This window comes from Bos indicus x Bos taurus, chromosome 11, assembly GCF_003369695.1.
Source record: "Bos indicus x Bos taurus breed Angus x Brahman F1 hybrid chromosome 11, Bos_hybrid_MaternalHap_v2.0, whole genome shotgun sequence".
NCBI classification, from domain to species: domain Eukaryota; kingdom Metazoa; phylum Chordata; class Mammalia; order Artiodactyla; family Bovidae; genus Bos; species Bos indicus x Bos taurus.
The window spans coordinates 72,794,031-72,820,348 of NC_040086.1; the positions used below are offsets into that span (position 1 = coordinate 72,794,031).

Sequence of the window (26,318 nt, forward strand, 5' to 3'; positions counted from 1 at the left end):
CTTTAGAAACCAGAAAATCTAACCCCCTTCCCACTGCAGGAATCCTTCTTCTCCACTGAAGACAGACACAGTCATTCAGCCTCTGAATACTTTATGACATAAAAGGGCTCTGTTCTGTGGGATGACCCTTTTCTGTGTTAGACAGTTCCAACCATGAGGCAGTTCTTTCTGATGGTGAGTCAGAATCTGCCTTACTGCTATGTTCAACCAGCATCAGGAGGCTGTTTGGAATACTGGGAAAGACAGAGGTTACCAAGGCACACAGAACTGGGTTTGAATCCAGGGCTTACCATTTACCAGATAAATAAACAGCCTTGTCTCTGAGCCTCAATTTCATGGCATATAAAATGACGCTAGTGATTTCTCCCCTTTGAGTTACTACAAGGATTATAGTTACTATAAGGAAACTGTGTGTTAAGTGCCTGGAGTATGGTAGGCACCCATCACATGGTGGCCACCCTACCATTACCTGACCCTAGAGATATTTTCCCTCCACCTGGCAAAAATGCACAATTCTCTCAATGATCCCTCACATGCCATGGTTTCCAGACTCCTTCAGCATCTTGGCAGTTTTCCACTGGTTTTTAACAGAAAGAATTCCTCCACATGTTTCTTGTAAATAAGCTCCTTCAGATATGATCACTGAGAGCACATAATGAGTAAGTATTGGTTGGATGGACTAGCTCTAGAATATTATGGGCGGTTGCTAAGGTTGAGACATTCACAGGTGCTCCGTCTGCCAAGCCGCCCAGACACCCTGGCGGAGAAACAAGTCACACCTGCACGTCCTGCTCCAGCTTGATCTTGATCGTGTTGTACTCTTCACAGTCCCAGATCCTCTGCTTGTTGAGCTGTTTCTCATAGTCCTCCACTTTCTTGATGCGGTTCATCAGATATTCCAGCTAAAGGCACAGGGAGACAAGGGGAAGGACGGGCCCCATCCCTGTTCTAACTCTGAGGGGAGTCTCTCTGCTCTCAGAACCCCTGTGCCCCAAGGCTTTGAACTCGAAGGCCATGGCTTACATTGCTTAACAGGGTCCTGACTCTATAGACTCTAAGAGTGCAGACCCTGCCATCAGACATTTGTATTTCTAAGAAAAAAAAAAAATCTAACGGATTTTGGTCATATTATTTCTTTGTTCTTTACGTCTCTGAAATAAATTGATAATCTCACATCCTTTAGAATATGTCTTAAAACAGTTTCTAGGGCCACAAATACCCATGGCTGGGGGAGATACCCAGGACACAAAGACAAGAGCAGCAGGACCAGTGAAACCAGAGGGCTACACACGTGGTACCAACCACCACCACCACAAGAGGGGCCGCCCACGGGCCCTGCTGCCGACCCGGCAGTCGCAGTCAGGATGTGCAGCTCCAGCAGTCTTCCCCAAGGTAGAAAAGCTGGCAAATTCAGCCTCAGCAGGAGCCACCCCAGACTCTACGAATCACCACTGACACCCGCTCCGCCTCCCCCACGGGCCACTCCCTGACCTCTTTGGCGTTGTGAGCCTGTAAGGCCCGCTCCCATTTCTTCTTATTGCTGGTCAGCAGCTCCTGTCTCTCCACCTCAAATGCTTTCTGCGACCAGAAAGAAAAAGGGCTCTTGTGTCTGCTTTCATCAGGCAGGTCCCACAGCATCAAAGAGCGCTCAGACAGCAGCAGCAGCAGCATCGCATCTCCACCCACACAAAGTCGAACCCAAATGCAGACTTGTCAGGTTTCATTCACCCAAAGCACCGTGGAAGGAGCTGCATGGGGATTATTACAAAGCCTACGCTTCACAAGGATTGTGAGAGGAAGTGTGCCAGCCGTCCTATGTCCAGTGGGGGACGGCCAGGGCCTAGAAGTCACAGGGCCAACCCTGGCTTGTATTCCACTGGGACTCGAGTGAGAGCATCACAGTGGCTGGGGTTTCCATGAAGCAAAGGCAGCATGGAGCTCACAGAAAGGGGGTGGAGAGGGGTGGATGGGAATGCAGAGATAAGTCTGTGCTAATCCAAAGAGAGAGGCCCCCGCCTCTTGGCTCTCTTCCATATTTGGAAAGGCCTGTCTGGATGTCAGTCCTTAACATTTCAGGCCAGTCCAGAGTACAGGCTCCTGGATTCTGCTTGGCACGCCCCTTTCCCCTCCCCACATCCCTGACTGTCATAAATACGTAGGATAAGTGGCTCAAAACCGCCTGATGTTCTGGAACACTGATCTCCCTCCTCTACTCCTCTTACTTTACCCTGTTTTATCTTCTTTCCAAGCGCTTATCACCGCCTGTCAAATTACATACATAGTAATCTATCTGTCTACTGTGTAGCTGCCTCTGCTAGAATACAGGTCCCACCCAGGACTTTGTCCCTGGTTGTTGCCCGGCCCCTGGCACAGCGCTTGCCATTTAGTAGACACTTGCATATTTGTTGGAGGAGGGAACGTATGAACAAGCAAATGAATGAAACCCTAGAGCAGAGACCTCAGTGAGAGCAGTGAGATGGAGCAATGACAGCAGTCTAGGGCCCTCCCTGGGTGGTTAGGACAAGCCAGCCTGCCCCCCAGGGGCCTCCTCCCAGGGCCTCCTGCCGTGGGCCTCCTCCCAGACCAGGGGGAAGCTCTCTCACACACCATTACCTCGATATTTTGGAGCTCCTGGCGAAAGGTTTTCATCACATTCTTCACCTGCTCTTCCATCCTCTCCAGGAGCAGGCAGATGTCATCTGACTGTTTCTTCAAATCCTTCACGTACTGGTCATCTTTCATTTTTAACTCCTAGAGAAGAGCACATCAAAGGTTGGTCACCAACTGAGACAGAAGCCAGAGGCTGCCAGCCCCCCACCCCCAGACCACCCTCAGACCCCTCCCATCAGCTCATGCACCAGAAAATACAGCCGCACAGAGGCAAGGTGCTGGATAGGCTTCTTCGTCACCTATCCAGGGGGAAGCACGGGTGTTTGGAGCCCATAGGCTCAGCTCAGGGCAAAGCCTCAACGAGAAGCCCAGGATCAAACCTCGAAGGGACTACTTGCTGCACATCTCCCTGCAGGCTCCCAGAAAACCCGGTGGCTCCTGCCGAGCAACGAATGTCCATGTTCTAACATGGGCACACATCTACTACAGACTGTTCCATTCCTTAACTAAGCACAGAAAGCCTGAAACGGCATTTACTACAACAGGACATCTTTCTCTTAGGCAGCCAATGATTCTAAAATGACTACAGAACTTTTTCTTCCGGTTAAAAGGATATTGCCTGAGGGACTTCCCTGGTGGTCCAATGGCCAAGAATTCACCTTGCAAGGCAGGAGACACTGGTTCGATTCCACATGCTACCAAGCAACTAAGCTTGCACACCACAACTAAAGAGCCTGTGTGCCCCAACTGACACAGCCAAACAATAAATATATACTTTTTTAAAAACAATAATCTTTAAAAAAAAAAAAAAGTGTATAGCGTGAAACAACAAGGTCCTACTGTAGAGCACAGGAACTATATTCAATATATCCTGTGATAAACCGTAATGGAAAAGAATATGAATAAGAATGTGTATCTATGTATAACTGAGTCACTTTGCTGTACAGCCGTAATTAACACAACATAGTAATTCAATCATACTTTGACTAAAAATATTTTTAAGTGTATTGCCCAAGCTGTACCACATTCTTGGTGACGAAGTAAGGCCTCTGCCTTTCTCCATTCAGGAAAAGCACGCATTCCCCCAGCTCCATCCCCTGTGGCGGGACCCAGGGCCAGGCTCTTGCCTGCTGTAACTCGCTGATCAGCTTGTTCTTATCTTCGATCAGCCCTGCGCAGTGCACCTGCTGGGCATTGAGCATTTCCCACAGCTCCTGAGGGATTCTCCGCTGCTTGCCTTCCTCCCACTTGACGGTGATCTCATCAAATTTGTCCTGGCTGGTCTTGACCTCGTTCTCCAGCTTTTCAAGTCTGCAAATATATAAACAAACCAGTTCTGGAGGCTGCTTTCCAAGAGTATGGGCTGATTCTCTAGGATCTGGAAAACAGGCCAGGGTACCAAGCCCTTAGAACCACTGCAAACCAAACCAGACTCTAAGAAATCTTCTTTTAGTTTAAAGCTTGACTGTAAACAACAGGCCAAGTAAACAAAGTGACCCAGGACAAAAATGGATCAGCATTAAAGCTGTACAAACATACACACAGTTCAAGAGTCAACTGGTCATATCCTCTGAGTAAGACGGTGACTCTTGATCACAAGCAGTTGACCACGAGTCCCATAGCTTGTGTTCAAATCCTGATTTTGCTACTGGCTCTCAACTTTAGGCAAGTTGCTTAACCTCTGCAGGCCCCATTTTTCTCAGCTGTAGAATAGAGAGGGCGGAAGTATCTACCTTCTTGTGACTGTTGTCAGGATTAAACATGATGATTTCCAGCACAGGAGTCACTTAACAAATGGCACTCCTATTATTATCTTTTAATAATAGTGGAACATACAAAAAGGAAAATACCACGATTAGCAATGAAAAATAGGAGTGGTCTCCCAGAATTTCAAAAATGCCAAAGAAACCATGTGATGGAGCACACCAAGGAAGGGACTGGATAGAAGGAGGCATTAGGGCTGAGATGTGAGGCCCCTTCTGACCAGGACATGTGCCTGCAACACTCTCCCAACTTCAGTAACCGGTTCTTCTATGAGATGGTCCCCAAACAAGAATGAAAACTCCCTTAATGAAAAGAATTACAACATAAAAAAAAAAAAAAAAGAATTACAACATAAATATCTCATGATCCCTTCTCTCCTTCCCACCTTTTAAGCTAGGGCATGGAGGACATCTTATCATTCCATTAACTTTTTTTTTTTTTTTCCAAAACATGAGTAACAGCTGTCGGATTACATTTCCAAAACCCACATTTATCTTACAGCCGCTACCCACAACCTTCCATTTCTCCTCAGGGGCTTCAAGAGAAGTCCAACTCCTCAATGGGGCCCTCAGGGCCTTTCCACAGTCACCCTGCTGGAGATCAGTCAGTTCAGTCCCCAGGCCTTGACAGGCAGTGGGAAATTTCAAGAATAAATTATATCAGGCTTCCCTGGTGGCTCAGGGAAGTGGTAAAGAATCTGCCTGCCAACACAGGGGACACAGGTTTGACCTCTGGTCTGAGAAGATCCCACATGACGTGGGACAACTAAGCCCATGAGTTGCAACTACTGGAGCCCGCGTGCCTAGAGCCCATGCTCCACAAGAGAAACCACCGCAAGGAGAAGGCAGTGCACCGCATGAAGAGCAGCCCCTGCTCCCCACAACTAGCAACAAAGACCCAACACAACCAAAAATAAATAAATGAATAAACAAATCCGAAAAAAAAAAGAATAAATGATATCTTAGTGACAGTGGTAAAGCTGCTAATGGAGAGAACTACTCCAACACTTTGGCCACCTGATGCAAAGAGCTGACTCACTGGAAAAGACCCTGATGCTGGGAAAGACTGAGGGCAGGAGGAGAAGGGGACGACAGAGGATGAGATGGTTGGATGGCATCAACAACTCAATGGAGATGAGTTTGGGTAAACTCCGGGAGTTGGTGATGGACAGGGAGGCCTGGCGTGCTGCAGTCCATGGGGCTGCAAAGAGTCGGACACGACTGAGTGACTGAACTGAACTGAACTGAACTTATGTAGAACCAATGAAAATATTGTTGTGAAAATCGCACTGTGTATGTACCTGCTGAGAGAAGCAAGATGGCCCTGTGGGCTGCTTTTGTAATTGGACTATAGGTAAGGAATTCATTGAAGAACAAGCCAAAGAAGAGCTTACTTGAGGACCTCTGATCCTGATGTTATCAGTTCTCTGTGTGCAAACCAAGGAAGCGGAATCCTGCTAAGCAGCTTCTGTCTCCCTGTCAAGGAAGCTGAACCCTGGGAGGTAGGTGTGCCAACCACCCACCTGCTGAGGCCTGGAGCTGAGGGTTGGCCACAGAAGAGTTTCCATCATCCCCCGACCCTCTATACTTGCAGTTGTGGACTCCTTAACATGCTGCTTAACATTCTTTAACATGCTGCTACATTTGTACACAGCCTTCATGGGTCTGGTTTTTATGATTAAATGTCCGACTCTTTGTGGCCACATGGACTGTAGCCTACAGGCTCCTCTGTCCATGGGATTTTCCAGGCAAGAATACTGGAGTGGGTTGCCATTTCCTTCTCCAAGGAATCTTCCCGACCCAGGGATCGAACCCGGGTCTCCTGTATTGCAGGCAGATGCTTTACCCTCTAAGCCACCAGGGAAGTCCTAGTTTAAACCCAGAACAACTTAATCTACCTTCTCAACCCCATCCTTTTCTTCCACCACCCCTATACATCCCTCACTTTTATGCCATTCCCAAGCATCATACAATCTCATGCCTCTGTACAAGTTGTTCCTAATATGCCCACTCCTTGGTTCCTCCAACTCCTATTCATCCCTTATGGCCCACCTCAAATATCACTTTGCCTGAAAAGTTTTCTCTAATCTCTCCAGGGAAAATTAAAGGTCACCTTATACTGTTTCCATAACTCTTATACACAACTTTGTCATGTAATGTACTGTGTGTGCTCAGTCGTGTCTGATTCTTTGTGACCCCAAAGATTGCAGCCTGCTAGGCTCCTCCGTCCATGGGATTCTCCAGGCAAGAATACTGGAGTGGGGTGTCATATCCTACTCCAGGGGATCTTCCTGACCCAGGGATCAAACCCACATCTCTCAAGTCTCCTGTACTGGGAGGTGGATTCTTTACCACTGCGCCACACGGGAAGCCCATACATACCTTTGTAACGTGTGCTAGTCGCTCCGTCACGTCTGACTCTTTGTGATCTCATGAACTGTAGCCCACCAGGCTCCTCTGTCCATGGATTTCTCCAGGCAAGAATACTGGAGTGGGTAACCATTCCCTTTATTTTAACGCAAATCATGGTGGGGTGGAGGTTGCACATCTATCTCAACCAGACTATGAACATCAAGAGCAGAGGCCATGTCCACTCCTCTTTGTATCCACCAGGCTTGGAACACATTAGAAAGGTAACACTTAAGGAAGGAGGAGGGAAGCAATGAAGGAGGGGGAGAGGGAGGGAGGAGCAGAGGGAAGGGGGACTCTAAAAGGGCATGAAGTGGATCCTTCTAGACCAGGTTTGATAAAGAACTGGGAGAATTTGGGGACCCAGAGAAGAGACACTTCACATCCCCCAGGCTGCAGAGCCCAGGAGGTTCCTCACCTCTGACGCTTGATCTCTTCTTCCTCGACTCGCCTGTGGATCTCTCTGATATCTGCAGCTACCTGGATATTTGTCACCAACTCAGTGCCACAGAGCAGCAGTTTAGCCAGTTTCTGAAACCAAATAAGAATTTATAAAGCTAGAAACACTTGCACAACTGTCTGTAGTTGTGTGATCCAACCAAGCAGGAATTAAAAGCTGCTTGATGACTTATAACCAACCTAGATAGCATATTCAAAAGCAGAGACATTACTTTGCCAACAAAGGTCCGTCTAGTCAAGGCTATGGTTTTTCCTGTGGTCATGTATGGATGTGAGAGTTGGACTGTGAAGAAGGCTGAGCACCGAAGAATTGATGTTCTTGAACTGTGGTGTTGGAGAAGACTCTTGAGGGTCCCTTGGACTGCAAGGAGATCCAACCAGTCCGTTCTGAAGGAGATCAGCCCTGGGATTTCTTTGGAAGGAATGATGCTAAAGCTGAAACTCCAGTACTTTGGCCACCTCATGCGAAGAGTTGACTCATTGGAAAAGACTCTGATGCTGGAAGGGATTCGGGGCAGGAGGAGAAGGGGACGCCAGAGGATGAGATGGCTGGATGGCATCACTGACTCGATGCACATGAGTCTCAGTGAACTCTGGGAGTTGGTGATGGACAGGGAGGCCTGGTGTGCTGCGATTCATGGGGTTGCGAAGAGTCAGACATGACTGAGCGACTGATCTGATCTGATCTGATGACTTTTAAGAGTAGAAGCTACTTAGCAACCCGTTTCCATCAGGACACTCATGAAGTGATGTTACAGCTTTTGATCTACAAGCATTCTGCACTTCTGGATGTACTTCAGTTTAGTCTCACTAGAGAAGGGACCAGCCCACCAGGACGAGGGCATGCCCTCTGGGCACATCTCGGCACTTTCTCCAACAGGCCTCTGAGTGATTGACACTGCCAGGGTCCTTTCTAAGAATCTCAGTTGGGGAGGTGAGACATATAATAATAATAGTTGTCCTGCAATGTCCATTTCCCCCTCTCCTTTTAATAACAGAACACCCATTTTAGCTGGGCATTTGACCTCTCCAAAAAGATACACCTCCCAATATCCCTTGCAGCTAGAATGCACATGAGCAGCAGTGCCTGTGCCACTTCTGAATGGTGCCTTGAAGGGGAAGCTGTGCCCTCTCCTGCCCCCTTTTTCTCTATCTCCCAGGCTGGCACGTGATGCTAAGTATGTCATGGTCAGCAGACAGAGGCAACCTAAGGAAGGTCGGAAGGAGCTTAGGTTCCCAACCTCGAGGAACCCCCATATCAGCCCTGGACTATGTCCACTCTGAGCTATTAAATGAACCAGAGAAATAAGCTTCTATCTTGTTTAAGCTAATGTTATGTGGGACCTTTGGCTAGAGGTGTTCTAACACAGGCGACTCCTGTAATTGACTGCATGACCCCGCCGCCCTCAAAGGCTACTGGAACCCCACTTCTAAATTCCTCTTTGTAAACTCAGCATCTTCACTCCTGACCTTTCGGTGATGTCTTGATTTCAAGATAATACATCCTCTCAACAAAAAGTTCAGGTATCCTCAGGTTATGTCTGAGTTTTTCCAAGTCTGTTCTGGAACTTAAAAATTTTCCAACTCTCAGATCATTTCTGAATGAGGAACCCATAAATTTCTCTCCTCTGAGGAGTCACTGAAATGATCAGAGACTCTATTTCCTCTCTCTCTTCTATGGAAATTTTGAAATGTGGCTTTAATGAATACATAACTGAACTTTAACCCAGATTTCCAGGGTGCTTCAGACTTTTTTAAACAGCTCCAGCCTTATCACTTGTGCCAAATGGTTTTAAATGCATAAGGAAGTATCAACTTTCCTGTAGTTTTGAGCAATTTTCTATTTTCTACTCAGATAATGTGAACATCAGAAATATCTGAATCAAGTATTTAAGATCCAAAGTAAAACTGCAAACATTGCCGTCACCAACAGATTAATAGACACATCCTAACATTTTTGAGACCCCGGGTAAGAGTGTAAATGAAGGTCCACATATCACATACCTAAATATTTAAAAATTATAATTCAGTGTAATAAGCCATTAAACACATTGTGTCTTCCTACCTTGGCACCTTCATAACAGAAGTCCTGGTTTGAATTCATAGTATGACTCGGAGCTCAACTCAGAACTTGGTGGCTAAGGGGTAGACAGTATCAGCCCCCAGCCTAGAGCCCAGCCCCTGTGCACCAGCCTGGAGCCCAGGCCATTCTCTTCATACTCCCAGCTCCGCATCCTGCACCATGAAGGGCATCAGACGCCGGCACGTGAATTTCTCAGACCACACGTGGGAGCTCTATTAAACCCTTTGGCCATCCCTAAGCAGAACAAAACCTAGGAAGTGGCTGATGCAGGCCTTGAAAGTGGGCTCAGAACCATTTGGACAGGGAATTTGGAGTTCTGTGCTCTAATGGGAGCACTTGGGCTCTGAATAAACTTGAGGCAAGTCTACTTGAGGGGACGCATCTGGAGGAGGGCCAGAACAGGACACAGGACTCTCCTCATTACCACTTTTATTCAATGGGCTAGAAGCATATCTAGTGCAGCAAAGCAAGAAAAACAAGTTTTTAAGTATCAAAATTGAACAGGAAAAGTAAAACTGTCATTTTCAGATGATATGATTATATGTTAAAAAAAGAACCCACAGGTTAACTATGAAAATTAACAAGTGAATTTGACCATGCTGCTGGCTATCAGGTCAATATGTCAAAACCAATTATACTTTTACATATCAACAACAAACAATTAAACCTCGACAAAAAGTGTAAAACATTGCTAAGTGATATTAAAGAATATTTATATGCAAAAGAAGGGTATTTTATACTCATGGGTTGCAAATCTATATTGGTAAGATATTAATTATTTCCCAAATTGATCTGTACTTTCAACCTGATCTCAATTAAAATCCCAGCAGGTTTTCTGGTGGAAATTGAGAAAATAATTCTAAAATTTATGTGGAAATACAAAGGGTCAAGAACAGCCAAGATAACTCTGAAGAATCACAAAGCTGGAGGACTTACTCTAGGGTATCAAGGGCTGACATTTGGCTACAGTAATTAAAATAATGTGGAAGTGGCACAAAGATGGACAAATGACTAACAGAACAGAAAATCTAGAAACAAACACACGTGTATGATCACCTCGTTTGCAACAAAGGTGCATTGCAATGCAGAGGGGAAAGAATGATCTTCTCTTTAAATGGTGCTGGGTTAATTAAAGATCTATTTAGAAAACAATGAACCTGGGGCCCTACTTTTACACCACACACAAAAAATGGATTCCAGACAGAATATAGAGCAAATGTAAACAAACAGTTGAACAATGAACTGTCTAAAGACAAAGCACGGAAGAATATCTTTATAAACTTGGAGTTGACCAAGGCAATGGCACCCCACTCCAGTACTCTTGCCTGGAAAATCCCATGGACAGAGGAGCCTGGTAGGCTGCAGTCCATGGGGTCGCTAAGAGTCGGACACGACTGAGCGACTTCACTTTCACTTTTCACTTTCATGCATTGGAGAAGGAAATGGCAACCCACTCCAGTGTTCTTGCCTGGAGAATCCCAGGGACGGTGGAGCCTGATGGGCTGCGGTCTATGGGGTCACACAGAGTTGGACACGACTGAAGCGACTTAGCAGCAGCAAACAGGAAACAAAAAGAATTACCATTTTTAAAAAAATTATTGATAAGGTACAGGGTCAAGGGCAGTGGCCCCTCCTGCCCAGGTCTTGGAGAAGAACTAGTTGTTAATACCTTGATATTGAAAAAGGTAGCATTTTCTTTATAAACTGAAATGTATAAATGTTCTTTATACTCCTCAACGCCAACATGCATGTGTGCTCTGTCATACCCAACTCTTTTGCGATCCCATGGTCAGGGCCCTGCCAGGCTCCTCTCATCATGGAATTTTCCAGGCAAGAATACTGGAGTGGGTTACCATTTCCTACTCAGTGCTAACACTCTTCACGATTTAAGTCCTAAGTGAAAGCAACATAGAAAAGCTGCTAATAAAAACAATATTCTCTCTCTGGTTTTACACTCAACTTTAGAGTGCTCAGGATGAACAGTATTTTCAAGATTATATCAGTATCAACTAAAAGAGTATTTTCAGGATTATATACAATATTCCTTTTGTCCTACACAGAAATGCTCAGAGATCATCCAGCTTTAGATAAAGTACCCTAAGTCCAAAGGGATGATGTGACATCTACTTCACAGTTATCAACAGATCTGGAACAAATACCCATAAGAGTTCAATATTCTTTCCACTACAACAAAACATCTTATCCTTGACCCAGGACAGTCCAGGTAATTCAGTTGTTTCTAGATATCTCTAGGCTCTATAATCAGACACAACTGAGTGACTGAACTGAAATGAGGTTCCGTAATACTATTTCAGTAATTTGAATACTTTCTCTCAGTAACTGCATTTCAATTCCAGAAATGATCTCTTCTCCTCCCCACTTTTAGAAATCCCATCTATCTTTCTAAGACCCAGCTCCAATCCTAGTTTCTCCTTAGAACCTTCCCTGACCAGGCTGGCTGGGTGAGCTCTTTTCCATGCAATTAATTAATTAAATGTGGCACTGTGCCAGTTGACGCTCCCTGCTTTGAACTACTGTTTATCCCTCCTGCACCTCTTGCTTCAAGTCCTTTATTACCTGTTTCAGGAGCCCTGTCATCACCATGGGACAGCGATCAAGGACTTTCTTTTAGTGTTCACTGGGTACAAGTTTGGCCCTACTCCACAGCCACAAAGAGGCCTTCGCTCATCTAGAACCTAACAGTTCCACTGGGGACACCGCATGCACACACATTTGGAAAGTCCAACAAGGCAGAAAATTGTCTATAGTGAAATAAATGAATGGTACAGACGAGAACGGTTCCATGTGTGACTTCAAAGAGTTTGACCTGTTCGCGGATGACATCGTGAAGAAGTTGGGCCGTGAGACAGTTTTAAAGTCTGGGAACCAAGATTGAGGAGAGGGGAAGAGGGAAGGGAGAGGACAGGAGGGAAGAAGAGGGGAGGGGCGGGGCGTGGCATTGCCGCATCAAAGGCCCAGCACAGAAAGAGTGAAGCCTACTGGACTGGTGGGACCCATTTATACCCCATTTCCTACCAGTCTGCTTTCTTCTTTCTGTTTGTAGCTCTTGCTTTGATCTTCCTCACTCTCCTTCTTCCCATCTAAATATTCTCCAAGAGCTTCCCTGGGATGGAAAAAATATAGAGAAAATGAAGTTTAAATTCTAGGAAGTAAAATCTTTCACTCTTTTTTTCCTAACTTTGGTTTTTGTTTTGTTTTGTTTTGTTTTTAAATCTTTCTGCCGAGCTGTGCATGGCCTGGGGGATTTAAATTTAAATTTAAAATTTTCATAGTGTATTTCACCATATACAAAAATATATTCCATAGGGATAAAAATTTGAATACTAAAAAGAACACAATCCAGGATTTCCTTGGTGGTCCAGTGGCTAAGACTCTGAGTTTCCAATGCAGGGGGTGCCTGTAGGATCTTAGCTCACTCCCCATGGAACCTGCCTCCCCTGCATTGGAAGGGCAGAAAATTTTTTACCCCTACCCCCACCACCCGAGGGGCATGTGGGATCTTTGTTCCTCCAAACCATTCCCTAAAGAGCAACAAGGGTGATCTTAACATGCTTAGAAAGTTGAGAAATTCTCACACTAGGTTGTTGGCCTGTGGGTAAGAGCTATAGCCGTATGGAAGGTCAAATGGACACTCCAAAACTGCACCCAAGTGCATAAAAAACAATACTGTAGACCAGGGCTATGGAAGGGATTAGCATCACCCTTAGGGATCTCAAGGACTTCCCAGGTGGCTCAGTGGTAAAGAACCTGCCTGCCAATGCAGGAGACGCAGGAGACGTGGATTCAATCCCTGGGTTGAGAAGATCCCCTGGAGAAGGAAATGGCAATCCATTTCAGTATTCTTGCCTGGAAAATTTCATGGACAGAGATGCCTTGTGGGCTACAGTCCACAGGGTCACAAAGAGTTGGACATGAGTGAGCGATTGAGCACACAATACAATTAGGGATCTCACAGATGTGGGAGTGGTGGTGCCTATCAAATCTCCATTTAATTCACTCGTCAGGTCCCTGCAAAAACTGGATGGATGGAGCCAAGAAAATGATTGTCAATTACTGCAAGCTCAAGAAAGCAGCAGTCCTCATCGCAGCTGCCTTGCAGGTCCTTGCTTGAGCATATGAGTGTGGCCTTAGGTACCTGGAATGCGGCCACTGATTGAGCCAAATACGCTATTTCTACCTCAGTCAGGAAAAAGGATTAGGAAGTTTATATCGAGGAGGAACAGATAATACACACTCATACAGCCCTTGTACTTGCAGGGCCATGTCAATGCCCCTGAGCTGACAAACTAGAGTCTGGATAGATCAGGACCACTTGGATATCCCACACAGAATCACATTGATCTGCTATCTCAGGGCTGGCAAACTTTGGCCGATGCGCCAAATCTGATTCATTTGCTTTTGTATGGCTCAGGAGTGAAGAATGATTTTTTTACATTTTCAAATGGTTTTTTTTTTTAAAGATCAAGATGAATAGGCAGAGCACAGGGGATTTTTAGGACAGTGAAACTCTTCAGTACAATACTGTGATGGTAGATACATGCCATTATATATTTATCAAGATCCAACTGTTGTAACCAATGTACCATTCTGGTGAAGAATATTGATAGTGGAGGAGGTTATACATGTGTAGAGTGTGTGTTAGTCATTCAGTCGGGTGTGACTCTTTGTGACCCCATGGACTGTAGCCCACCAGGTCCTCTGTCCATGGGATTCTCCAGGCAAGAATCCTGGAGTGGGTTGCCATTTCCTTCTCTAGGGGATCTTCCCAACCCAGGGATCAAATCCAGGTCTCCCACATTGCAGTCAGATTCTTTACCATCTGAGCCACCAGGGAAGCTTCATACATGTGTGGAAGTAGGGGGTAAATGGGAAACCTCTGTAGTTTCCACTCAATTCTTCTGTGAAACTAAAACTGCTATAAAATATGAAGTGTATCAATTTAGAAAAAAAGATCTAAAGATGAATATTCTGTGACACATTAACATTATATGAAATGCAAATTTCAGTGTCCTTAAGTAAAGTTTTTGTTGGAACACAGCCACATCTCTTTAGGGCCCTTGTGTCCAAAGGCCGGCAGACAACAAGAGAAGCACCTTCTTGGCAAGGCAGCTGACCCTGACCAGCAAGACGAGATATAAGTGCTGTTACACAGGGCGGGTGTTCAGGCGGTCACGGGTTCACGCAAATTCCCCTCGGTCCCCCTTCTTAAGACAGGCCACAAAGTCTGTGAGTGGACGGGGGTGGCAACCCCAGCCTGAAAATGGTATGGTTATCAGCCTCAGACCCTGCAGGAAAAGGGTTTTGTGTCACACAACCAGTTAAGCCACTGAGACCAACAGAAGTGATAGCCGAGGTCTGCTCTGTAACCCCTTGTGGAAGGAAGGCAGGCTGGGAGGCAAGGAAGAAAGAAAGACCTCGGAGGACAGGTCATGAAGCCCCAACATCTTCAGGTACGGCCCACAGTGCCTGGCGCAGAAGGCTCTCCGTGAACGTGCTGGAGGGATTCCTTTTCCATCTTTCACTTTACTAAGTGTATTCAGTGCTTTAATATCACATACTTTGTTTGGACCTTCTGGTAGAAAAGTTTTCTATCTCATCAAGAAGCAAGACCAGCTCACACGTAGGGCACGCGAGCCCCTCACTGCAGGGGCTCCGGCGTGGAGAAGCCACCACCTCATTCCAGCACCTGGGTCACCCGCACCCTGGGCGCTCCTCGGAAGAACGCGCCCAAACCCTGACTCACCGCCTCCGAGCTTCCAGGCGCGCCGCGATGCGCAGGCGCCGGGCCTGGATCCGCTCCTGAGGATTATCAGAATGTATAGAGGGTCCGAGAATTGGGGGGGCTAAATGTTCCTCCTCCTTCTCCTCCAGGACCCCCAAGGATCCCGGCGGATTCATGGCAGGTGCCTTCCGCCCCCCGGGCAGCCCTGCCTGGACCACCTTGGGACTACAGCTTGGTTACTAACAACAAAGCTGTTGCCAGGGAAATGCAGTCACCTGACCCGCAGCTGGCGTGGTTGCGCGCGCAGCCACTAAGGCCGGGCGCACTGGTGTACATAGCGCTGTTATCTCAGTTTGGGGCTTTATTCCTCTTTGCCGCAATTACGGTGAGGACTGTATTGAATCCCCCACTAAGGCTCAAGTGGTATTAACAGAGGCTGGAAGACTTCAGAACTGAACCAAGTTGTGATTCATCACTTACCGACCCTATGATTAATTCTTCATCCATCAAATAAAAAATCCTCAAAATCACCATATTCATCTAATGTAATTCAATGTCTACTCTATGCCAATCACTGTGCTAGCTCCGAGGATCCAAGGGTTGTCCTTCCCTCGATGGAGGGGGTAGAATAATAGGTTCACTCAGAAATTCTGAACTTAAGTACATTGCACCCACCTGCCTGTCATCCATTCTTTTTTAAAATTAATGTATATAACTTTATTTTTGGCTGTGCTGGGTTTCTTTGCAGCAGGGGTTTTTCTCTAGTTGCCACGAGTGGGAGCTACTCCTTGTTGCAGTGCATGGGCTTCTCATTTCGGAGCAAGGGCTCTGAGGCATAAGGGCTTTGGTGGTTGCCGCTCCTGGGTGCAGTAGTTACAGTCTCCAGGCTCCACAGCACAGGCTCAATAGTTGCAGTACACAGACTTAGTTCTTCCGTGGCATGTGAGATCCTCCCAGATCAGAGATCCAACTTTTGTCTCCTGCACTGGCAGGCAGATTCTTTACCACTGAGCCACCAAGGAAGCCTGTCATCCATTTCTGTTTGAGCTCCTACTCTTGTGTATTCAGCCTCTATCGACTGTAGAATGTGAAAAACCCCTGCCATCAATAAATTTATATCTAACAAGGAACTGTTATCTTCTGTAGCGGTTTTCAGTAGGGTTACACTCCATCACTACCCGCAATCACATACAGAAAAAGGAGGAGAGCAGAGAAAAAAAGGTAGGAAAGGGAATGAGGCGGGGAGGAATGAAAGTTAAGAGCACAGAAGCACATTTAAACTTTGGAGGGAGCACTGTCCCTTGAAAAGCACTATTTCCTGGGTGTTTTGTACGTGTCAAATGTCACATTGCGACAAAAAATGCACAGTGCTTATGTAGCATTAAGACCCATTCGAAAACAAGCAGGATAACATTTGATTGAACCTTGTCCCACTGGCCTGAGAGACTCTCAGAAAAGGGCCTAGGGTAGTAAGAAATTGCAGACAGGCCCTGCCACCTTGGGTATGGTGCAACTTACTGTTTTCTCACCTGTACTGCCTGCCTACTCAAATCACAAGCAACAGTGAAGCCAAAGAAAATTAGCCCCTTGTGAATAAGCCCTACCCAGCGGCAAATGGAGTTTTCTTTTTTAAATTATTTTTTCCAAGCGTGCAAGGGGTAGGCAGATTTAAGAGCACCAATATCTTGGAGCAGCTAAATCCAACAGCTGCCTGGATCCTTGTCCCATATGTAGCCAGGATGAGGAGTCTGGAGGGTGCAGGAGGAGTAGGTATTTGCTTCTGGGCCTCAGCCCTCTGCCAGACCTCTCTCCCCTTTAGTTGTAACCTCAAGCATTACAATAAACTTCCTTGGGGCCAAGGAACCAGAGGGGCGATGCATAGTTCTGACCGCTAACTCCTCCAGGTCCTGGGCCATGACTCCACCATCTGGGAGAAGAGAAACAAGTACCACCGTGTGTGCATGTCAGCGGCTGGGAGTAGGATACCTAAGAAAGTCTGTGGGGATCGGCTGTCATACAAGAGATGGCAGAGAGTGCAAAGGTATCAGAAAAAGTCATAAAGAGCAATCAATAGGATGCTTGGCTAAGAGCCAGCCATTTTTTGTGATAAAGATGCTGAATCCCTTTTTTGCTGTTTGAGCTTTTAATAAAAGGCTTGTGCCTTTTTTTCCCTTTGCTCCGTATCTGGGCAGCAGATTTAAACAAACAAACAAAAAACCATGGGAATTCCCTAGTAGTTTAGTGGCTCAGCGGTAAAGAATCTGCCTGCAGTGTGCAGGAGACACTGGAGATGTGGGTTCAATCCCTGGGTCAGAAAGATCCTCTGGAGAAGAAAATGGCAACCCACTCCAGTATTCTTGCCTGGAAAATCCCACAGAGGAGCCTGGCGGGCTACAGTCCACGGGGTCACAAAGAGTCAAACTGAGTGACTAAGCACTGACTGCCCTTAGTGGTTAAGACTCCACACTGCCAAAGTAGGGGCACAGGTTTGATACCTGGTTGGGGAACTAAGATCCCACATGCCATGTGGCACAGCCAAAAGATAAACAAAAAACCCTGGGTGCTCCCTTCTCTGGTGGAAGGTTCCACCTGTGTGTGCTGGCTCTACCTTCTAACCATAGTAACACCCCAAGCCAGTGTCCTTCTGGCTCTTTTCGGCCATTTTCCAACCAGCTGGAAGGTCTTCACTGCTGTTACAGACAGCCTCAATTATACAAATAACAAACCTTTTTCATAGGTGTGGAGGAAAACAATACTCTCATTCACTACTGAAAAGACGTTTTAGGACAGTTTGCCAGTATCAATAGTTTAGAAGAGCGTATGTATTGAGTAGGCAATTCTACGTAAAAGAATTATCCTTGAGAGATAATAGGTCTAGGATACAACCCCACAGGGTCAAAATTACATGAGTAACTTTTTGAAGTTTAGATAGACCCAAGCTGGTTAGCCCTGCTGCCAGGCCCATTCTAGGTGTTTGAGGTTTGCATTCAGAAGGAAAGGGGTAACTGCTAAGGCAACCAAGATGCTGGGAGGGCAGGGGATTAAGAAAACATAAGCCAGAGAATTAGCCTGGGTTAAAATATGGGACTTTTCCTCCCTCACCTCCTTTAAACCTGCTACAGAAAATTTTGAATGCCCACTGCCAGAACTGGGAGATCAATTCTGATGGTTTTAAAAAAAGGAATATTTTCCTCAGAAGCAATGTTAGAAAATATGAGTTTTTATGATATATATATATATATATATGTATGTGTGTGTGTGTATATATATATATATATATATATATATATATATAAAAGCAACAGTTAGAATTGGACATGGAACAACAGACTGGTTCCAAATAGGAAAAGGAGTACGTCAAGGCTGTATACTGTCACCCTGCTTATTTAACTTATATGCAGAGTACATCGTGAGAAACACTGGGCTGGAAGAAGCACAAGCTGGAATCAAGATTGCCAGGAGAAATATCAATAACCTCAGATATACAGATGACACCACCCTTATGGCAGAAAGTGAAGAGGAACTAAAAAGCCTCTTGCTGAAGGTGAAAGAGGAGAGTGAAAAAGTTGGCTTAAAGCTCAACGTTCAGAAAACGAAGATCATGGCATCCGGTCCCATCACTTCATGGGAAATAGATGGGGAAACAGTGGCAAACTTTATTTTTGGGGGCTCCAAAATCACTGCAGATGGTGACTGCAGCCATGAAATTAAAAGACGCTTACTCCTTGGAAGGAAAGTTATGACCAACCTAGATAGCATATTCAAAAGCAGAGATGCTACTTTGCCAACAAAGGTTTGTCTAGTCAAGGCTATGGTTTTTCTTGTGGGCATGTATGGATGTGAGAGTTGGACTGTGAAGAAGGCTGAGCACCAAAGAATTGGTGCTTTTGAACTGTGGTGTTGGAGAAGACTCTTTTGAGAGTCCCTTGGACTGCAAGGAGATCCAACCAGTCCATTCTGGAGATCAGCCCTGGGATTTCTTTGGAAGGACTGATGCTAAAGCTGAAACTCCAATACTTTGGCCACCTCATGTGAAGAGTTGACTCATTGGAAAAGACCCTGATGCTGGGAGGGATCGGGGGCAGGAGGAGAAGGGGACAACAGAGGATGAGATGGCTGGATGGCATCACTGACTCGATGGATGTGAATCTGAGTGAACTCCAGGAGTTGGTGATGGACAGGGAGGCCTGGCGTGCTGTGATTCATGGGGTCGCAAAGAGTCGGACACAACTGAGTGACTGAACTGAACTGAAAGTTCAGGTGCACTAAATGTGGGTTATTAAGTTCTTGAGCAATTAGCCTGGAAAATTAACACCATACATTAGTACTCTTTATATGGGAAGATGGTTTCTGTTTTTAAACTTTATTTTTTATTGGGGTACAGCTGATTAACTGTGTTGTGAAAGTTCAGGCAAACAGCAGGGGGACTCAGCCATACATATACATGTATCCATTCTCCCCCAAACGCCCTTCCCAACCAGGCTGCCACATAACATTGAGCAAAATTCCCTGTGCTATACAGTAGGTCCTTATTGGTTATCCATTTTGAATGTAGCAGTGTATAAATGACCTTCCCAAACTCCCTGACTATCCCTTCTTCCAGGCAACCATAAGCTTGTTCTCTAAGTCTGTAAACCTCTGTATTATAAGTTCATTTGTATAATTTCTTTTCAGATTCCACATATAAGGGGTGTCATATTATTTCTCTCTCCCTTTCTTACTTCACTCAGTATGACATTCTCTAGGTCCACGTTATGTTGCTGCAAATGGCATTATTCCATTCTTTTTAATGGCTTAGTAATATTCCATTGTATATATGTAACACATCTTCTTTATCCATTCCTCTGTTGAGGGACATTTAAGTTGCTTTCATGTCTTGGCTATTGTAAACAGTGCTGCAATGAACACTCGGGTGCGTGGATCCTTTCAGATGGTATTTTTCTCTTGATGTATGCCCAGGAGTGGGATTGCAAGGTCATATGGTAGCTTTATTTTTAGTTTAAGGAACCTCCACACTGTTCTCCACAGTGGCTGTACCAATTTACATTCCCACCAATAGTGTAGGAGGGTTATGTGAAGATGTTTTTCCATATGAAACAATCACCTTACAAGCTAATGTAAGTGTGATTCAGTTATTATGAGAACAATAAATACTGCCTAGTATCCAGTTCTGGGAGGATCATAGCAGTATATTATGAAAAGCTATTCCTGCCACCTTCCTAGTACTTTGCTCTCTGAAACAAGTCACAGGATTATAGAACACCCAGGAGCAAGCAGGCTGATCAAACAAAACAAAACCTTTTAAAATTCTGCTCAAAATTAACCAGTGATTCTCTGAGACAAGTGACTGGACACTTTTTCTTCCCCAGAACTCCCCTCCCCTTTTGCACCTACCAAGGAAAAACAAAGACAACAATGTGAAAATAATTAAAAGGATTTAAAAACCATTTACTCTTTACTTTTATTACAATAAATATTTATCCATAATAGAGTTAAAACAATTTTAAATTAAAACCTACTGCATTACTTTTGGGTTTCACAGCAGCAGAAATAAAACATAAATTCAGTTGAGAGCGCAAGGCTTCCAGAATCCAGTGGCAAGAAACACAGGTCTTGATTATGTGGGCGAGCAATGGGGACCGGGAATACCGATGACACAAAACGAATGGTGAAATGCACATCTGTACCCTGTTTGCACATCAAATTACCTAAGACCTCACAACATTCCAGCTAAGGAATTTAAGCAAGTTGTGACATCCCATTTCCCACAAAAGCTAGAGTTTTCCCCCATCAAGCCCAAGAGCACAACTGCTCCAAGCACTGCCTTCTGGCCAGGAATGGGCCCCACCATCATTCAAACCCTGGAAGCCTCAACTCTGGTGGAAGCAAGCATCTTCTCACAAGTTTTCTGACTCACACAATCCCTGGTGAAAGGGAAGCGGAAAATGACATGTCGAGGCCTTTCTTGGGGACTAAGATGAAAGGCAAGAAGGAAAGACTGGAGATGCAGATAAGGAACAGGCTTCTCAGAGTTACAGGGTACATGCAGATTAAGTCAACATGAAGAAACAGTCAGTCTGGTGAGGGCTTATCACCTTGCTGATAATCAAGAGTAGACTGCGCATACATACGAAAACATTATACATATATATGCACAAAGAATATATGTATACATATTAAATATGTAGGCATCCACACACCACACATAACCAGATAAAATAAATGCTATGTTATTTGCTACGAACACGGGCAAGTCCTAAGTAGACCAATTATAAACATGTTCAATTAAACTACTTGAAAGGGAAAATAACTTTGTGTTCCTTTCAACTTCTCTCACATATTCCATTTGTAGCAGACACATTCCAGTTACTTAAGTGGTATTGTTTCTAGGTACCTAAGGGGATGGAAATCATCCTTCTGTTTCAGAATACTACAGAAAGCAAACTGCAATAGGACCAGGCTATACAAATCAATAATTGATTTGGCCATGATTCCCACCACCTATTCTTAGTCACAGGACATGAAACCTTACTCAGAAAAGCGTCAATTTCTTTTCCTACCATTGGCTACAAATTTAATCTATTCTGTTAGATGGGAAGGGAAAGGGAGAATGCAGGTCGAAAGGAGTTTACACCTTAGCAACTGTTCACTGCCTTCCACTTTACCCAGAGGAAATACTACTTAAAAAAAAACAAACTCTGAAATTTAGAGTTTAATACTGAATTCTGCTTTCTTGGAACATTCCATAAAAAGCAAACGATTACCTGTAGCTGGGTTTCTGTCTCCTGAATAGCTGCTCTAATGGGATAAGTTATTTAAACAAAATAACCCACCCAAAAATGTTCATACTGTGGGCAGTCTTAATTAGTACTTACTAAAATAAGTCTGATACAGAATGATACCAGTAATTCAAACAGATTCATAATGCAGCATTCATGGACCTCATAAAATTAAAACAGGCCCCTCCTATAATCTGATTAGTAACATGAAGTGCTGAACATGGTTCTAGTCAAGAACTTACTCCGTGTATGTTTCAATAAAAACCAAAATCAATTCCTATTCTGTTATCCATAGAAACTGCTTAAAAAAGACTTTAGCCTAAGAGTTACAAGGCATCCACAGCATTTAGCCACTCTGTGGGTCTCCAAAAGTGTCTGGTTACAACGTAGCATTAGGTACTCCATGATGATGATCCAATTCATATGCTTTCAAAATAACACTACCCTGATTGAATCTGGTTTTCTAAGAATCATTCTATGAAAAGACAGACAATGTGAATGGCCTGTAGGAGACCAGACAATACTTCTGTGTCCAAACGGACTCTCCCTAAGACAAGCCCTTGTTAAAATATTCTAAAATCAGTCCATGTGCCATTTTCCAATTCTGGGAATCTGGCCTTTCTCTCCAAATGCAATATAACCCACTCACTCAGGCCACTTGTGAAAAAGGCCGCAAATGCCAAAACTTCTTATGCTACCCGAAATATTAGTTCATTTAAGGTATGTCTGAAAAAAGAGCAAGCATCTACTTAAAAACAATTGGCTAGATTACTGTCTTTCGCATATTTATTAAAAAGGAAAGCATTACTAGCATGCAGCTTTAAAAGGTTGTTTACCGTGCACCACAGAAACAATGGAGATGAATTAGCCAGTAAGTCCAATTCCCACGGCTCCACACAAAGGAAAAAGTAAACACACTGCCACTTTCTCTGGAAAAGCTAGACAACCATGATTTACCATATATCCTAAAGCAACTGTCTGCCAACACGTCAGGTATCTGTACCACTGTCAAACATGGAAAGTAAAATACACAAATCACATGGGTTACACAATAAAGGAAAATCTGAAAATTACTCAAGCTTCCTAAAATGTACAGGACATCATACTTTCAAGTTTCACAGTGATTAATTTAACACCATTTTACTGTTAAAACTGTCACTTAAAAGGTACATGTCAAAGTGCTTCAAATGCAGCATACTAAAAAATCTCCCTGGAAGTTTCTAGTACTGGCAGCTCACTGAAGACTATTCACCCACAGGGTGTTCAAGAATGGACATGTGGCCTTACAAGCACACCTCATGGGACAAAGAAAATTTCAATCTGATTTCACAAATTTCCTATAGCGTGCTCCAGCAAGTCCAGAACTGAAGTCAAGATAAAGGCCACTCTAAACACAGGAATCAGCACCATCAAAGATTTCTGTATCTGTTTTTGGCTTACTGGCGGACCCAAAGTCAAAAGATCTAGTCCTTCAGATTTACTTTGTTATCTCTGGCACATTCCCACTCCTTGCCTAGGTGAGAGATCTAAGGCCATCAAGGAAATCTGAATGTGGCAGGGTACAGGGGGGCGACAAAGCAAGTGGAGTCTCTGTCCCAGGTGGTGGCTGGTTAAAGGGAAACCCAGGGGAAGAAAGAAGAGGAAGAGTTGCAAACAGGTTTCCTGTTAAAATATTAAGGGGAGAAGTAGTCTCTGATTCAAACACTTTCACATTACTTTTTCATTCTCCATAGATTACAGAATCAAAGCCTGCTTTGGAAAGCAAAGTGAAAAGTGAAAGGGAAAACGCTCAGTCGTGTCCGACTTTGTAACCCCATGGACTATGTCCATGGAATTCTTCAGGTCAGAATATTGGAGTGGGTAGCCTTTCCCTTCTCCAGGGGATCTTCCCAACCCAGGGATCGAACCAGTGTCTCCTGCATTGTAGGCAGATTCTTTACCAACTGAGCTATCAGGGAAAGCAAGATGTGTTCCAAATGCTTTTGGACTGACTACAACATAAATTAATTCTTTGAAAACTGAACACTTAGGAAACTTTCAAATTCACATTTGAACTTGAAATTAATGGAGGAAGGACAACTTAAATTGTGACAGTTTTGAACTGTGCACTGCAGTAGCATCACTGGGCACTGAAGTGATCTCTTCTTCCCCTTCAAGTAGACACCATCTATGCTTGCTTTCTCCTTTGCATGTTCCCCGACTGCCCAGGCTCCAGGTCATGATCAGTATTCTTTCAGGAACTAATTAGAACTGCGGCAACCCTAGACAGGCACTCCTCTTCCCAAGAGCTCTATATTAAAATAGATAACATGTTGGTAATAGTACTGTAACATTCTAGGCCATAATCAGAATCAAATCTTCTTTTTAAAATTTAACCATGATATTATTAAAATGCCAGGAAAGACTATTTTACTTCTTGATTTGGAAGTTATTCACTCTATTACCCTTAAGACCAAAACCCATGAATTACATCTCTTACACATTAAGGGAGGAATGTTGGTTAAATTGTGGCAATTTTAAACTGTATGTAGATTACACTAAGACCATGAATGTTATTAAAGGATCATAAAAGGCAACATGAATATACTGAGATATTTTTTAGATTTTTCTATCCTATGCCCCTCCTCAAACATAGGGGAATTTTCTGACAAGCATGAAAGGACATTTTTCATACCATAACCTGAAAAGAAACTTCCTACAGGTCTAGGTAACTTTGGTCAGAAGAAACACAAAGCAAACCTCTGGCCTGGCTAAGGCACTCTGTTCTGAAATGGACAGAAAACATGCATGCATGACCAATTATGCCACTTGCTCCCCAAAAGGCAGCTCAGCATATGCTAGGAGAAAGGCTGGGGTGTGAACGCACCCCAAAATATCATGCATAAGCCTGAAACACCTTTTATACTTTGGAAATGTTATGATCACTGGCGATGATGTCAGTTCACAGAGCTCTTTCTAACCAAGTCCTGCTTCAGTTGCTAAACCATACATGACAAATATGGGCTTTCACGATACACTTCAAGACAGCACACTAAACCAAAAAAAGGAGTCAACAGTACATTAAAGAGTTGCAAGTCCACAGTATTCTGAAACAGTTACTCACTTTTCATCTTTTATCTTCCTAACATCCATCTTTTTTCATCTCATGATGCCAATGAAACTGACTACAGCATAATTCTTAACTACCACGGGGAAACATGTTATCAAGTATAGGCACAAAACAATTTTCAAATAAACCTGATGCAACAGAAAAAGAGCAGAAACACACTTTGAGGTAAAAGAGACCCAAAATTACAGGACATGACCCTATGCCAGAAATAAAGGGTATTTTTTTTTTTTTTTTTTTTACTATACTGTACAAAGTGACGAAAGCCTGTGGTCCAAATTTGCCATTTCATAAATATTTTTCAGCTCTTACATAATACAGATGAATCTCATTTTTGTATACAAAGTCAACAAAACAATAAAATGATTAGCTTAAAACCTTAAAGCAAAGCTTTGTTCCCGGCCCAAATTAACACTTTATCCAGTTCGATTTTACAGATGACACAGAACAAGGTATACAAAAATAAAAGAGTTACTTTTACTTAATCAGTTCATTCTCTGACCTCCATGATGGCAATTTAAATAAACATGGAATCACTATCCATATTCTCCTGTGTTAGTTTCCCAACTATTTTCGGTGTTCATTTTTGTCTTAGAGAAAGTCACGGAATATACCTCAACCTTTACAATTTTTAAAAAATTGAGTACAGTCAGCTCCGTGATGCTTCATTTCTAATAACTTGATGACAATGATTACAGTTCACAAATTTAAAAACTGAAATAATAATTACGTGGTTATTTTTACAAAGTGGCAGATTAAAATCCAACAAAAGAATACACTATAATTAAATTTAATGATGGGCACATTTATAGATTAAATAATGATTATGGTTTTAATTACATTATCAACACAGTGGTGCCTATTTTATCCAAGTGCAATCCGTCCAAAAAAAAGGGTTTAAGATACACTCTTCATTCAAGCACAAACTTCATTCAGTGGAAAATAAAAGAAAATCAGCCAGTAAATTTCACCACCACCAAATTAAGGAGACAAAATCAGAAAGAAATAGAATATCCACATTCATGAAAAGCTGTGATCATAAAACAATCATATGAAAGTCAAAAGAGATTTTAAGTTTGTCAGTAAACCTCAAAAATTATTCCAAGTCATATTAAAGGGTGTAAATACTCAGTAAGGCATATATATCAAAATTTTTCTTCAGGTGGAGAAGTGAACAAGTTGGGGAAGAGAGAAGTTCTCTCTATGTCTTTATCTTGTACGAAATAAAAAAAACAGCACTATTTCCTCCACAGAAATCTAGTTTCGCAGCAACGTTCACAGTAGTAATTTCACAGTGAGGTTCATGAGATTCCTAACTCCTAAGAAGCTTTTTTTCTTATAAGGAAGTTAATCTATGTTCCTCACA

The 26,318-nt window shown here is 43.7% G+C and overlaps 1 protein-coding gene across 1 annotated transcript in view; it reads right to left on the reverse strand.

The window, feature by feature from the left end:
* The window catches only part of DRC1 (dynein regulatory complex subunit 1), a 38,492-nt gene extending 23,172 nt beyond the window's left edge, over nucleotides 1–15,320 (reverse strand). Inside the window, exons 1-7 of the mRNA XM_027555887.1 lie at nucleotides 15,089–15,320; nucleotides 12,361–12,448; nucleotides 7,201–7,313; nucleotides 3,738–3,921; nucleotides 2,614–2,751; nucleotides 1,492–1,578; nucleotides 780–902 (exon numbers count right to left, since the gene is read on the reverse strand). Of these exons, the coding sequence (XP_027411688.1) occupies nucleotides 780–902; nucleotides 1,492–1,578; nucleotides 2,614–2,751; nucleotides 3,738–3,921; nucleotides 7,201–7,313; nucleotides 12,361–12,448; nucleotides 15,089–15,243 (888 nt within the window). The 5' untranslated portion in view covers nucleotides 15,244–15,320. The remainder of the gene's footprint in view (nucleotides 1–779; nucleotides 903–1,491; nucleotides 1,579–2,613; nucleotides 2,752–3,737; nucleotides 3,922–7,200; nucleotides 7,314–12,360; nucleotides 12,449–15,088) is intronic.
* Between the last annotated feature and the right edge of the window lie 10,998 nt (nucleotides 15,321–26,318).